General features: G+C 40.2%; 1 protein-coding gene and 1 long non-coding RNA gene across 2 annotated transcripts in view; one reads left to right on the plus strand and one right to left on the minus strand.

Moving 5' to 3' along the window:
- E2F8 (E2F transcription factor 8) lies at positions 1 to 11,677 on the plus strand. The gene is made up of 13 exons (XM_041461858.1): positions 1 to 193; positions 1,416 to 1,691; positions 2,017 to 2,173; positions 3,260 to 3,565; positions 4,197 to 4,358; positions 5,760 to 5,897; positions 6,236 to 6,445; positions 6,995 to 7,079; positions 7,347 to 7,830; positions 8,709 to 8,927; positions 9,790 to 9,919; positions 10,014 to 10,330; positions 11,048 to 11,677. Exons 1-13 carry the CDS (start codon positions 155 to 157, stop codon positions 11,219 to 11,221), a joined length of 2,697 nt encoding a protein of 898 aa, XP_041317792.1. The 5' UTR covers positions 1 to 154; the 3' UTR covers positions 11,222 to 11,677.
- Positions 8,899 to 13,690, minus strand: part of LOC121350489 — an 8,072-nt gene continuing 3,280 nt past the window's right edge. The window contains exons 2-3 of the long non-coding RNA XR_005954676.1: positions 13,349 to 13,421; positions 8,899 to 8,973 (exon numbers count right to left, since the gene is read on the minus strand). This is a non-coding gene — a long non-coding RNA (uncharacterized LOC121350489). The remainder of the gene's footprint in view (positions 8,974 to 13,348; positions 13,422 to 13,690) is intronic.

Raw genomic sequence — 13,690 nt, forward strand, 5'->3', positions numbered from 1 at the left:
GTCCGGCGGCCGCGGAAGGCAGCGGGAACCGGCCCGTCACGGGGCCTCCATCCAGTGCCTCCCTCCCTCCTCCCGCCCTGCAGAGCCGGCGGGACCTGCCATGCGGAGCGGTGCGGCGGGAGCGGCGGGTGTCGCCTCCTGAGGCGGCGGGAGAATGCGGCCGGCGGGCGGGGAGATGGGGGCCGGCGACAAGGTAATTCCTCCGGTGAGCGAGAGCAGCCGACCCCTGGGGCTGCCGCTTCCTGTGGGGCGGTGACAGTCCCGCTGCCCGCCCTCAGCGCGGCTGGGCATGAAACCGCTTCGGTCGGAACGATGGCGCGTAGAAACCGCGGGACGGCACAAATCGAGTGTGTTTTACCTTCGCTTTAATTTCTGTCCTCAGCAAAAGCTCCTGAAACTTCATTTCTCACGACCTTTATCCACGGTGTCCGTGAAGAACACTTCTTCCTCCTGGCACTCCTCTCCCCTTTGTTTTTCCCTTAACGGAAGGTGTGTGGAGGAGCAGGGATAATGATGTTCAGAGCGTTTGTCTCGGACATTCTGTGGTGCCGTGACAGAGAAGTTGCCATTGGAAGAGGGTCCCGCGGAGCTGGGGCGGCGCTGTGCCGAGCCCGCTTCCCTCTCAATTCCAGGCTGGCCAGCCTGCCCGGAGTCCCGGGTACTTCCCCGAAAGGGGCTTCGGGACCACCGCAGACCCCAGACCCATTTCTTGGAGGGCTCTGCGGGGCAGACCGCGCAGGCGCCGAGACACGGCGCGAAAAGTAAAGGGGGCAATACGAGGGAAACTACAGGGAAGTGGATCGGTCCCCGATCCATCCCGCCCGGGCATGCCTTTCCTTCGCTTTCCCGTCTTTATCCTCTCCTCTCATGGTGTATCTGGGCAAGCCCCGCGTTCACATTCCACCCCTTACTCCGCTCCGAAGTTTGTTGAGAGAGCTGGGAGCTTGTAAAGTTAAGAGCTTGTTAGCCAACACTTCCATGACTACTAAATACCGGGCTGGTCGTGGAGTTGAGGTGATTATATGATAAAGGATAAGAGTTCCCTGACAGGCAGGCTGGGAAGCTCAAGAAGAATATATAAGCAACATCACACCCGCTCCCGGATCATTACATGTTTCAGCTATTATTTATAGCTTTCTGCTATGCTTTAAGGTATGTTTCGATTGTATTTGCCTCAGAGGAAGGAAAAGGAAAACTATCCGAGGAATAAATGCCAGGAGACCTGAGCCTTAAGCTACAGGCACAGAAATGGTTTCAGAGAAGGGACTCATTGGTTCAGAGTAGGACTGGAACCCTTGACTCGGAGCTACCCAAAAAATGCGATGGATCTCTATCCCTCTTTGACTGTCATTGATAAATGGATCATGGTGCACCTGGGTTTTAATATCACTGTTGTTCTTTTTATTGATATGTAGGAAAATGAGCATTCTGAGCCATGCAAAAATGTACTGAAAACTCCTTTGAAACAAGCGTCTACCTCACAGTTGGTACTGACAGAGAGACAGCCTGACTGTCAGCCTCTAACCACACCCCCAAAACTGAAGGAAACCCCTCCAGCAGATCCATGGACACCTACTTCCAACCTGAAAATGCTGATTAGTGCAGCCAGTCCTGAGATTAGGAGCAGAGAACAGAGAAGGCAACTGTCAGACAGTTCAAGTGAGGTACTACAGACAAAACACTGTTTGCAGGTATGTTGCAAAGTTGTCTGTATCTATTTTCCCTCCTTTTTTTTTTTTTTTTTGTTAAGTTAGCTGAAGGCTGTTTATTCAGTATAAAAATTATACATTGACACAGCACATCTTTTTAAAAGTTTTAGTTTTGGAGCATTTATCAAATATAAATAATGATATTGACTAGCTGCATTCAACAGGTAATGTTCTAGTTTTATTTCACAGCTGCTGAGGACAAAGGGAGAACACTGGCCCTTTGACAGTGCTGACTGTGAAGCTGTTAAATATCTGTGCTTACATATTGTCAAAAACCTCACAATCTCTTTTCCTTATTCCCATGTAGGAGCACTTATTGGGGGATGAATATGAAAAATCTCAGCCAAGTCGCAAAGAAAAAAGTCTTGGATTACTGTGTCATAAATTCTTAGCTCGGTATCCTGATTACCCCAGCCCTTCACAGAAAAGTTACATTTGCCTTGATGAAGTCACTGAAGAGCTGCGTAAGTTGGTGTTCATCCTATTAAATATTTCTTCATGCAAATTTGCCAATAACCTGTCATTTTTGTTAGTATATTTTTGCTCCATACAATTTTAGATGCTTACTCTGTTCTCAGATTTATTTAAACCCATTTTTAAATTGCTAATTCCCAGAGCAATTATTTTAGAATGCTGATGTTTCCTCAGTGAATTGAACTGAGAAACTCTGAATTCTGTTTCATATTGAACATCTAAATTATTGCTTATACCACAAATAACCAGTTGCAGTTTTTTAAATTCAGAGATGATATCTAAGATTAGTGGTTAGACTTTTGCAGCAGGAACTAGCATTTCTCAAACTGAGCCCACAACTTCCTGTCTGATCATGACATCAAAGCAAGAAACTTCATTCTGTTCTTGATGGTATATTAACTTTCTCATTCTGTATCACTGTTTTGTATGTTGCACCAATAATTTCTGCAGAGTCCACATTTCTAACATCAAGCTGAAGCTTTTTTAAATTAAAAAAGTTATGGAGTTACAGTATTCTACAGCTTATATATGGATAATAGTTTCAAAATTTTAAAGCTGTATGATTTACATTTTTGTATACTTTGTACAAAAGGACATGTATTTTAGGAAATGTCTGGTCAAAACCAAGAGTTTATCGGACAAATTAGAAAAGAAGAGTGTGCTAATAAAATGACATGTAGAAAGAAGTTATAAAACAGTTTCCTACCATGACTCTCCAAGGTTATTTAAGGACACAGTCTAGAATCAATGCAGTGAATAATTAGAAATGCTATGTTTTTTCTAAAGCTGGATTGAAACCCATGTAATGGCCCTTCTGGCAATAGTCAGTTTTATTTCTTAAGGAATGCTGAAAGCCAAGTATAACTCTGGAACAGCAAGTCCTTGCATATACAAAGCAAGATTTGTTCTCCTTGCTGGAAAGACCTGGGAGGGCTATTTTCAGTTTGTGCTATGGAATTGGCAAAAATGATTTGGAAGTATACTAAGAGGAAGGACAGGGACTCTGTGCTGCAGGTAATGCATGGGTGCACATGTGTTATACAGCAGAGCTGTCAGGTTCACCTTTCCCTCTGCAGATGTGGAGCGCAGGCGCATCTATGACATTGTGAACGTGCTGGAGAGCCTGCACATGGTGAGCCGCTTGGCCAGGAACAGATATGTCTGGCACGGGCGCCACAACCTCCCCCAGACCCTGCAGGCCCTGAAAAAGGTGGGGGAAGAGAACAAATACATACAGCAAATCCAGATGATCAAGAAAAGAGAGTATGAACATGAATTTGATCCTGATGGTGAAAGGAATGAAGAAATGGCAAATTCTTTTGGCTCAAGCGAGCAGTCCGAAATGTCTTTTGTCGAGCTCCCAGGAGTGGAATTCCGTGCTGGTAATGATTCTCTGTAATGCCAAGAATAATATGTACTTAAAATGATAAATTTCTATGAACTTAGGAAAAAAACATTTATTAGCCTTCCTTTTTTTCTGAGGTGGTGCTGCTCCAAAGGCACCACAACTCTTTGTAGTGAGAAAAAGTGCTCTGCACTCTTTCACTTATCTTATTCGTTCAGTTCTTGTAATTCGTTTCTACATCAGGTGGAACTATCAAATACACCAACATATAATCCAATTGCCATTGCCACTGAATTGTTATAGAAACCAGAAGTTACTACTGAATGTTGTAGAAACTTGAAGAATAAATTACTCAATTTGTTTTATTAATTTAGCTTCGATTCGTGGAAGAAATTTTAATTAAGGGTTAAGCATCTTTAAGAGTACAAGTTGTCAGACAATGGGAAATGTATATGTGGGATACATCACTGTCTCTTCTTTGTAGTTAGACTTGGTATCCACCCAATCATCTGTTTCTTGTCACGTAGAAACGTGATTCTGGAGTCAACATTGGCCCTGCCTAGTCTCTGTGTTATTCTTACAATTATTACTGACAAATTTCTTCAGTGTTTTATGTTTGTAGCTGGTGTGTTGCTGAATACTTTAATCCTTTTTCCTGTCTGCTGCAGCATCAGTGAATGGCAGGAAATACAAGTCCTTACGAGTGATGAGTCAGAAATTTGTGATGCTGTTTCTTGTATCAACACCTCAAATAGTGAGCCTTGAAGTTGCTGCTAAAATCCTGATTGGAGAAGATCAGTTAGAAGACTTAGATAAAAGCAAGTTTAAAAGTAAGTACAACAGCAAGTGTAAGCTAAATGAATTATTCCAGTACTACTTCATATAAGGAAAAATACTGTCTTATTTTTCCTGCCACAAATGTTTATTTGAGCCTCCAAAAACTCACTAAATACCTTCTGCAGTTTATAATTTTTGTACGGCTATTGATGCATAATGCCCACTGAGAGGAAAAGTCCATTAAATCCTCCCTCCTGAAGTATTGTCACAAGCCTCCATATTAGTAACAATTTCTCTTTCCTCAAGCAGCCTGTCAAGGTTTTCAGCGTCATTTCGCCAAAGATGCCCCCGAATCTGAATTCTGGCCACATAAGTAACTTGGTAGAAGTCTAAAGAAATTCTGTGAAAGTCCTGCGACCAACTTGCATGTCAGAGGAAGTGAAACCCTTTGCTCTAACTGCCAATTATTTCTTCATTCTTTTACCCTTCTCTCAGTTCCCTGCACACTTCCTCCCCTTCCTCTCCATTCAAATGAAATGGTTTTTCTAGGTCTAGATCAGTAGACATATAATAATTAAAAATTTGCTGCTTTTGAGGGATAGTTGTGAGTTTCATTGAAAATTAGACTCTTCCTTAATTCTCAGATTCCTTTGCTTTGGGTTATTTTTTGTTTTGGTTCTGAGGGTTTTTTTTGTGGAATTGTGTCTATGTGAATACTGATCCTTGCTGGTTTCCGTTCATTATTTCCTTTCCACTGCTTTACAGCAACATAGAGAGGGTGGGTGGCTACTCAGTAGGGTTTTTTGCTTGATTTTATTCTTTCATAAGAAGAGCCTGTCTCACAATAAAAGCATTTTCAGAGCGTTCCATCTGTCTACCTGTATTTCAAATATCAATCCCATGTTTTACCACGTTCTTGGTTATGAGCCAAAAATTCCATGACCTAAGCACATTCACTGTGCTCTAGAAGTCGTTTGTAGTTTGACTTCTACCTGAAATTTTTCCCAAAAAACTAGCTCAACCTAGAGACAGGGAAGATATGCAGGATGATTATCCTGTTGGATTTTAGTGTGTCTCTTCCCTCCAGTTCACACATTTGCCATTGCATGTGTGTACCTGCCTTTTAATCTACTTATATTTACCACTAGATTTGTGTAGGTTTGATCATTGCACAGAAATTAACTTGTTTTGAAAATGTTCTTTTTTCCATATTTAGCATAATAAACTTTGCAGTGTCTTCTAGATCTGTATCTATGTCTTCTATTTTACATGTAAACTTTGTATCACAATATTGTTTCATTACATAAATACCTGTTCCACAAAATTGTTCTTATACTTTTTTTTAAAGCTTTTTCCTTTTAGCTGCTTAAAGGGTGTTACAACATTTCTTTATCTGATACATGCTACTTGTTAATTGCAGTTGCTATACTTTCCATTTATTTCTTTTATTTCAGCCAAAATTAGAAGACTTTATGACATAGCAAATGTTCTCAGCAGCCTTAAGCTTATCAAAAAAGTTCATGTTACAGAGGAGAGAGGTAGAAAACCAGCATTCAAGTGGACAGGACCTGAGGTCTTGCCAAATACTCAGGGTAGGTGTATGTGTCATTTTTTTCATTTTTCATTAACAAAATATTTCATTTTGTTCTGATGATGATATTGATTGGTTTTTTAATTTTCTGTACTAGAAATTTTTGACCAAAAGACAGAATAACTAAGCAGAAAATCTTTTACTAGTCACATCACTGTCCTTATCAGCACAGCAACCAGTATCTATTTGCACACAGTGGATGTTCAGCTATTGAGATTCTTGAATTTCCATGTTTGCTACTGTTGGTACTTCAGGAATTATAAGCCAGGCTCAAATAATTGCTTTTAATTAGTGAATCTGCATATGATACATATTTTTTTCTTTTTTTCTGTTTTTCAGATACAAAACTTGAAGCAACTTCTACAACCTGTTCCCCACCTGTTTCAGAATCCATCACTTCCAAAGAGCAGTGCTCAAAAGCCCTTTTTCCTTCAAAAGGAAAGCAAAATTTCACTCGGCACTCATCTCTAATAAAGTTAGTTAAGAGTATAGAGAATGACAGAAGGAAGATCCACTCTGCTCCAACCAGCCCAGTTAAAATAAGTGCCAGTAGGTATCTTTTCATAATTTTTCTTTCATAAACGTTTTTTTTTTGTTTTTAAGTCAGATGTACTCTTGCATTAAATATTTGGGCTTGCCCTCTTCTCACAGGACATGTAGATGTGTGGGTGCAGATGTGCTTTCCTTTCAGAAAATGCATCTTAAGAGCCGTCAAAAATGCAGAAATGGCTACAAACCTTTTGTTTGTCTAGAATCAATGAATATTGGATCTTCTCCGACCTGCTTTGTTGTAGAAACTCTGCTTTGGATCATACTATTTAACCAGTTCTGTATTCTAAAACATGGCCAGAAAATTACCTGTCAGTGTTCATGTTCTTGCTGGGGATCCTCTCTGGGGCCTTTAAAATTTGTTTGATGTAAGTTGATGTCCGGTTGAGCAAATCAAATCTGGGCTGAGTTTGAGGATAACTTATCTCATTAGCTGTTACATTACATAATGCAGTCTCCTCAAGTTAAAGTTAAATTTTTACTTTGAAAGTTAAATTTTTACTTTGATGAACTCACTCTTTTGATTTGTTCTTCTTCTCCTCCAACCAGGTACTTATCAAAGTTTACCAGTTTTCCCAAATACAATAGCTCAGTTTCCAGCAATCACTAAACATCAGCTGGAAGGACAATCCAAGTAAGTTTGCACAAATTTAAAGGTGAGAACAAGTTAGTTATGCTCAGTTTGAGTGGGGCAACAGCCTGCAAAAACCAGTAACCTTGAATACTGCAGGCTAGTTTTTCATTTATTTTCTCTTTAGTGGATTGAGAAGTACAGGTTCATGTTAAGTCTTTGTATTACAGAAGATATCATATATTACAGAAGATAATTTGTCAGAACATTCATTTTTGCATGAAGGCATTAAAACACATTTGGGGTTTTTTTGTTTGTTTTTTGCTGAAGGACAGCAGAAGAGATGCAAACGAAATGCGCCCTGTCCTCGCCTGAGGCTGTCCCCAAGCCTGAGCCCGCTCAGCAGCCAGCTCTGAGCCAGCCCCTCGGGGTGTGCCCTGCAAGCCACAGCTCCGTGTCACCCGTTATCCTACCTCATCCTCAGTCCGGGGTTTCATATGCAATCTATCTGCACCCTTCCCAAGCCCACACGGTAACAACCTACAGCCCAGGCTTCATGTTGCAACCTCTGCCATGTGCTAACGTAACTGGAATTAAAAGTAATAATTCAAAAATATTAAATAAAATAACCACTGAGGAAGAGGACACACCGAGAGGTCCGGATGAGCCTACAAAATCCTTGGCAGCTGAAGAAAGACCTGAAACGAAATCAGAAACTTCATCTCAGCGGTGCCTTAAAAGATCCCAAGCACTACCAGAGAGCAATTTAATTAAAAGGCGTAAAAGTGATGAGGAAAGCCTTGATACTTCTTTGGTAAGTTAAATTAGTTTTAAAGTGCCATTTTATGGCTTAGTGATGTTGCCACCTACTCATTTTCAAAGTGATGTAGGAGCCTGCCAGTGAGTGTAGGCGTTTTAAATAACATCAGGCTTGAAGAGATAGTCTTCATTTGCTATGCCTGTTGATGTTTGAGGGGCTGGGGTTTATATCTAAGAAGACAAAGTGTACAGGTGTAGTGAAAATAAAGTAGCTCACAAAACACTATGTCAAAACTTACCTATTTATACCTGATTTAGGAGTAGGTCAGGTTGAGAGCAAGGTTGGAAGCAAGAGATCTTCAAGGTCTCTTGAATTCTAGAATTTTGTGAACTTGCTGGCAACCATTCCTGGCTTTAGAGGTGTTAGGAGGGAAAGTGGATGTATAGAATTCCCTTTACAGGGAAATTCCCAAAACCCAGATGCTTTCTAAATATTTCCACCCAGTGTTGGTTTGTTGTAGGCATAATAAAACAACATATGAAGAGAATAAGAGGTTCAGATAAACTTGATGTATATGGAGAGACTGGGGCTGGATTGCTTTCTAGTCCTCAATTATTGATTGTTTTAGCATCTCTGTAAATTATAAATCTGCTGTAAATCTGGCTTGCTGAAACAGTTGTCATATGTTATGGGTGTGTTATGACAGCACATGCTATCCAACATCCACTAGCTGGGAAGAAACAAGATGTGATAAGATGGACCTGGCTGTCCTAGTGACCAGAAATTTTTATAGTACAAACTTGGGAATGAGGAGGAAGTAAAAAGCTTTCTTTCCAGTTTTTAAGAAGGTTTAACTATCGTTGTACATCTCTAATTGAGATCGTTAAGCCTTACAACATCTGCCTTTCTTTTTGTGTGTGCTTTTTTCAAAGGGAGAATCCACTAAGAATGAAAAACCACCTTCCAACAGCTCACAAACGAATCATGAAATGGACAGTGTCCAGGAAGACAGACAGAATGAAACCAAAACAGTAGATCAAAACATGGCAAGTTGCTGTGACCAATGTACAAAAGAAAATACTCCAGAAGATGAAGATAAAATCAAAACAAAACAAGACATACCTGTGGCATTTGCCATTCCTGCTCCTGAGGTAAGATTTGTCTTGCCATTCCCTGGGAAAACACTACTTGGAGTCTCTGCAAAAGAAACAAAACTACAACGAACTACACCTACATAGGCTGTCTTTGGCTGTATTAATTTTAGTGTGCTTTTAAAACCTTATTTTGTAGGAAAGTAGGATTTCTGTGTCTGCATTGAGTACACAAAAAAGAGGACATAAAGAGGCTTTCAGGCTTCCATTGGAATGAAGGTCACACTAATGAGCTGAGGGCAATATTGAGACTGCTTACCTCCCCCATCCTCTCTTTTTTTTTTTTTTCTATTGCATATATTTACTGTCAAATGCTTTGAAAGAGAATCGCATGAATCTCTCTTCATCAGTAAAATTCAGTATTATGCAGTTAAGACTGATTGCTGTAGAGAACCTGAATAAGGAATAGTTCTGTTGACGAAAACAGAATACGTAAATGCAAAAGTTTTGTCATCCAATATTTGTTTTATGAAAAATACAATCCAAGAATGAGGTGATGTGATGATTTACTGGGTCCAGAATGTTTCTTCTAGAAAAATAGTGTTGAGTATCATGGTTTCTTTTCCATCTGGTCAAACTGCACTGTGTTAATCCCAGGTGGATTTCCAGTTCCCCACCAACAGTATCAGCTGGAAATGGAGCCAGCTGACTTCTCTGTGGTTTTAATTGAAAGAGCATGTCCTTGAGACTGCTGTGTCTCATTTCAGACAGAAAGTAGTACAGGCATAGGATATGGCATCCTGGGGACATGGAGGATAAAGAACAAGAACAAGGCAAGGGAGGGTTGCAGTTTTGGAGAAAAGTTTTGGGGTTTGCTTACTACATGTTTGGGCTAAAGGTGTGGTGTCTCTTTCTTTCTCAGACTTTTTTTCCATCTGGTTATCTTATTCCTCTGACTCACTGCACCCATGGCAACAAGGCAGAATGCTCCACTAAAGAGAAGGCTGGGGTGTGTTCTCTGCAGCACACAGCCTACAGCTCTCCCATCACTGGTGAGTGTCCAGGGAAACAGGCATGGGGGTCCAGCTCAATGGGCCAGGGCCAGCTTGCCCTAATTCCTCTCAACACTTGATGTTTCTGTTCCAGGTGTCATTCCAATGCCAGCCTCAGAACTGAAGACAGTCAATATTCCTGCTTTTCATATAACACCCTTGAACATAATGCTGTCACCAAATTCCATAGCTGCTGCACCTGTACTGAGCAACTCCTGCCTCAATTCAAGCAGTACCAGTTCTGCCCCAAATCCAAGCTCCTCAGCTCTGAACTTTATGCTGCAACACATAGGACTAATACCTGCTGGTGTGCAAGTTCCTGCAAATCCTATTCTACAGCACGTGCCAGTCTCTTCCCAATCAGAAAATATCAGCCATAGCTCAGGGAGTACAAACGTGCAAGAAGGGAAGGTGAGTTAAAACATATCGCAACTCCACCATGGTGGGTTGAGTGGGAAGTGCAGTGCAGTAATTCCCTTACAGCAGATAAAATTTATAAATAAACATTTCTTTTTGATCTTTAGAAATCAGCACTGCCCAAAAAGAGCTAGCAGTGAAGGCCAGCCTAAGTACAGTAGAAATGAGAGGTTAGCAAGGAAGATAAGTGACTTATTTGTGGTGGAAGTGGAGCCAGCTGGAAGATGACAAGATGTGAAGAAACAACTGTTTTAGAGGGAGGATTTTACATATCTGAGAAATACTTTAATAATCACAAACTAGATTGTGCTTATTAAAAAATTGTTCCTTTGTTATTTTCTTTCCTTCTTGTTACTTCCCTAATCTACTCTCAAGTTCTTGTGTTTAATAATAGCTATTCTTTTAATAGGATAGGACTGTACAGGTTTTTAAATATTTTTCCCCCCACAGGAAGTTTCTCTGTATATTTTATATAATACTGTATTGCCTAATATCTGTTTGTGTTAAAAAAGAAGGAGATTAGAAAAACATACTTTTATGTATTTATATATATATATATATAAAGGAATGCAGCTATATCCTTCTCAGTAAAAAGTTCAGTTTTTAAATTTCAGGGGAAAAAAAAGTTTGCTAATATCCTGCAGAAACATAGAAGTAGAATTTACTTTTTATTCCCCCGTAAATGAAAGTAACTTTCTCTTTTCTCTTCAGTTCCTTCAGCCAAAGGAACCTCAGGAGCCTCAGGCAGTTACAGAGAACTTTTTCCGCACACCAGGAGGGCCAAACACAGAACTTGCACTATCTGCAAACTCAGATGGTACCCAGAGAACCTCTCAAGGAACTCTATATATTCCTCAACGAAAACTTGAAGTTTCAGAAGACTAATTTTGGGATAGGGAATTGCTGATTGTGTTAGCAGGCAAAATTGCTGGTAACACACTGCACACTTCTGGCATTGTATGATGGACAATGGTTTGGACATGTATTGCCAAGACCTCAATGCTGGAATAGCCTTCATTGACGCTTTAGAAAATAAAACTGACTCTTAAGGAGAAAGTTAATGCCTAATGAATTTTTCCAAAAGGATTACCTGAAGTATTTTAACAGCAAAGTTAGGTATCTAGTGGGGTTTTTGTGAGTGTGTGTTGATTTCTTCTATGCAAAGTAAGCTGAAATTGTCTTTGTACAGAAAGGTACAGTCTATCAGTCAGTACATATTTTGCACCAAAAAAAAAAAGTACTGTGAGTGTGTAAATATTTTATGTCTTAGAAAAAAGGCCACAGGTAAAATGTTTTGCATCTGTGTTTAAATAAATGCTCTTTTGTAAAGTTAGTGAGAAGCACAAAAACTCCCAAATTTTCTTAATCAATTTTTATATAAGTTAAGAATTATTTATACTGTATTTTTAAATTGATTTGTTCAGATTAAACTTACATAAAACTCTACAGTGACTTTTTCTGTTTGATTACATTAGATTACCTAAGTTACACATTGCATATGCATATATTGCATATTCACTGGCATCTCTTAAGTCATTTTTTGTCAGGCAGGGCTTGCTGTGTTCTGAAGGAAGGGGGGGAAAATGGTGTTTTGTGAAAAAGTGAATTAAGTAACTCAATGTAACTTTTGAACTCCTATCAGTACATATTACAACTCCTAGAAACAAGTCAGAACAAAAAAGGAAGTAAGATATCACCCTGGAGCATTCAGGAATGCGTGGCCAAATGTCACAGAAGTTTCAAACAGGTTCAATCAAACCACTTGAATTTAAATAAGGGCAGCAGTGTCTCATATACATTGAAGGAAGAAAGATGAAGACTCCTCCTACAGCTCACACTCAGATAATAAGTAATAGCTGACAAATTGAATAAAAATACAGTGTATCTGCCTTCCCAGGTGAAATGTACCTGGTAGACCAGTCTGGGATAGAAGAAATAAATGGTAGCAAAGCCCAAGATTCAGGCTTGGACTGCACAAAAAAGATATATATAATTAAAACAGCTACCACAGTAAAACAAACTCATCTGTTCTTTAATAGTGCAAAGTTCTAAGACAAAATACACCTGACAGAATATTTCACTATTGAAATATTTCAATAATAATAAATGAAGGGGAAAGAAGAATAAAAGCTGGAAGAGGGGAAAATTCTCACTAGAGCACTGAGTAGATTTTTCTTTTCCACCGAGATAACTGATCTTCCTTACACCTGCTATCAGCCTCATTCTGGAAATATAAAGGCAAAGGTTTTAGAAACTTGCATTGCTCAGTGGAACACCCCTTTCATTTTTGAGCACCACAGCTGACAGACTAAGAAACTACAGTAACTGGTCTTAGTGAAATGGTCTTGTCACACATAGTGCTGGGAAAGCTGAGCATATTTTGGAAAGCTGAGCATATTTTCTGAATTTCTGTGTCCCTTGGCTCCTGACACACTGCAGTTGCTTTTTCATGAGCACTTTTCTTCCTGTGTGCTGGTTTTGGAGGCTGAAAAGCTGCTGCTTTCTCAGCTCCAAGGGTCTCCTGCCCCAGCAGACCTGCGTTTGTCTCTGACAGCCCAGCTCACTGCTCTTCTCACCTTGCCTCACCTCCCCTGGAAGGTGCCCTGAGTGCCTGATCTGCTCTGGGGAAGTCCCTCTGCTCCCCAGGCTGGCTTCACTTTGGAGTTGCTGTGTTCCAGCTCTTGGGGCAGGGTTTTTTAATCCCTTCCACTGATTTATAGAAAACTACTTTCTCACTCCAGTTCATGCATATGCAATTCCAGTTGCGTATCTTGAGTCTTTTCTAACAGTCCCAGATCCTGCTAACCACAGTTGACCTGGAATGATAGGTAATCCCAAGTAACCTGTATAGATCTAGGTGTTCCTTGGAGCTGTAAAGAGCTTTTCAACAATCCTTACAGGGGCACGCAGCAGCACAGAAATTAGGCAGCACCCAACACTGGGAAAACTAAAAGTTCATCACCTGCAGTTTTCCCTTAAATTCTCTGCCAAAACCAAAGGAAAAATACTTACATTTTGGGGCAAAAACTGTTTTCACAGAGTTCCCTGCAGTTGGTTATGGTGCAAATCCATCCAAGTACATGATCTATAAAATATGAGTGAACATTACAGATGATTCATCCATCTCAAATGTCAGGGGTCCTAATGTAAGTCACCAAGGGCACAAACACAAAGATTTAAGAAGCTTCTCAGTGCTTCCCATGTATTCCAAGAGGGAGTTCAGGCCTGCCCTAACCCCTCCTTGCTGCCCTCTTACAAGGAACCCTCATACCACACACTGCACTGTCTACTCTGCATTTGGCTTTATCTGATATAGAATAGTTCCATTAACTAACTGGGACAATGACCCAGAAG

This window comes from Pyrgilauda ruficollis, unplaced genomic scaffold (genome assembly GCF_017590135.1).
Source record: "Pyrgilauda ruficollis isolate IOZ18807 unplaced genomic scaffold, ASM1759013v1 scaffold156, whole genome shotgun sequence".
NCBI classification, from domain to species: domain Eukaryota; kingdom Metazoa; phylum Chordata; class Aves; order Passeriformes; family Passeridae; genus Pyrgilauda; species Pyrgilauda ruficollis.

Bases quoted from the DNA above. Each gene is read 5' to 3' on its own strand.
- E2F8 (XM_041461858.1), top strand. From the start codon at position 155: ATGCGGCCGGCGGGCGGGGAGATGGGGGCCGGCGACAAG. The intron at 7,080-7,346 runs GTAAGTTTGCAC...TTTTTGCTGAAG, and splicing joins CAGCTGGAAGGACAATCCAA to GACAGCAGAAGAGATGCAAA. The intron at 10,331-11,047 runs GTGAGTTAAAAC...TTTTCTCTTCAG, and splicing joins CAAACGTGCAAGAAGGGAAG to TTCCTTCAGCCAAAGGAACC.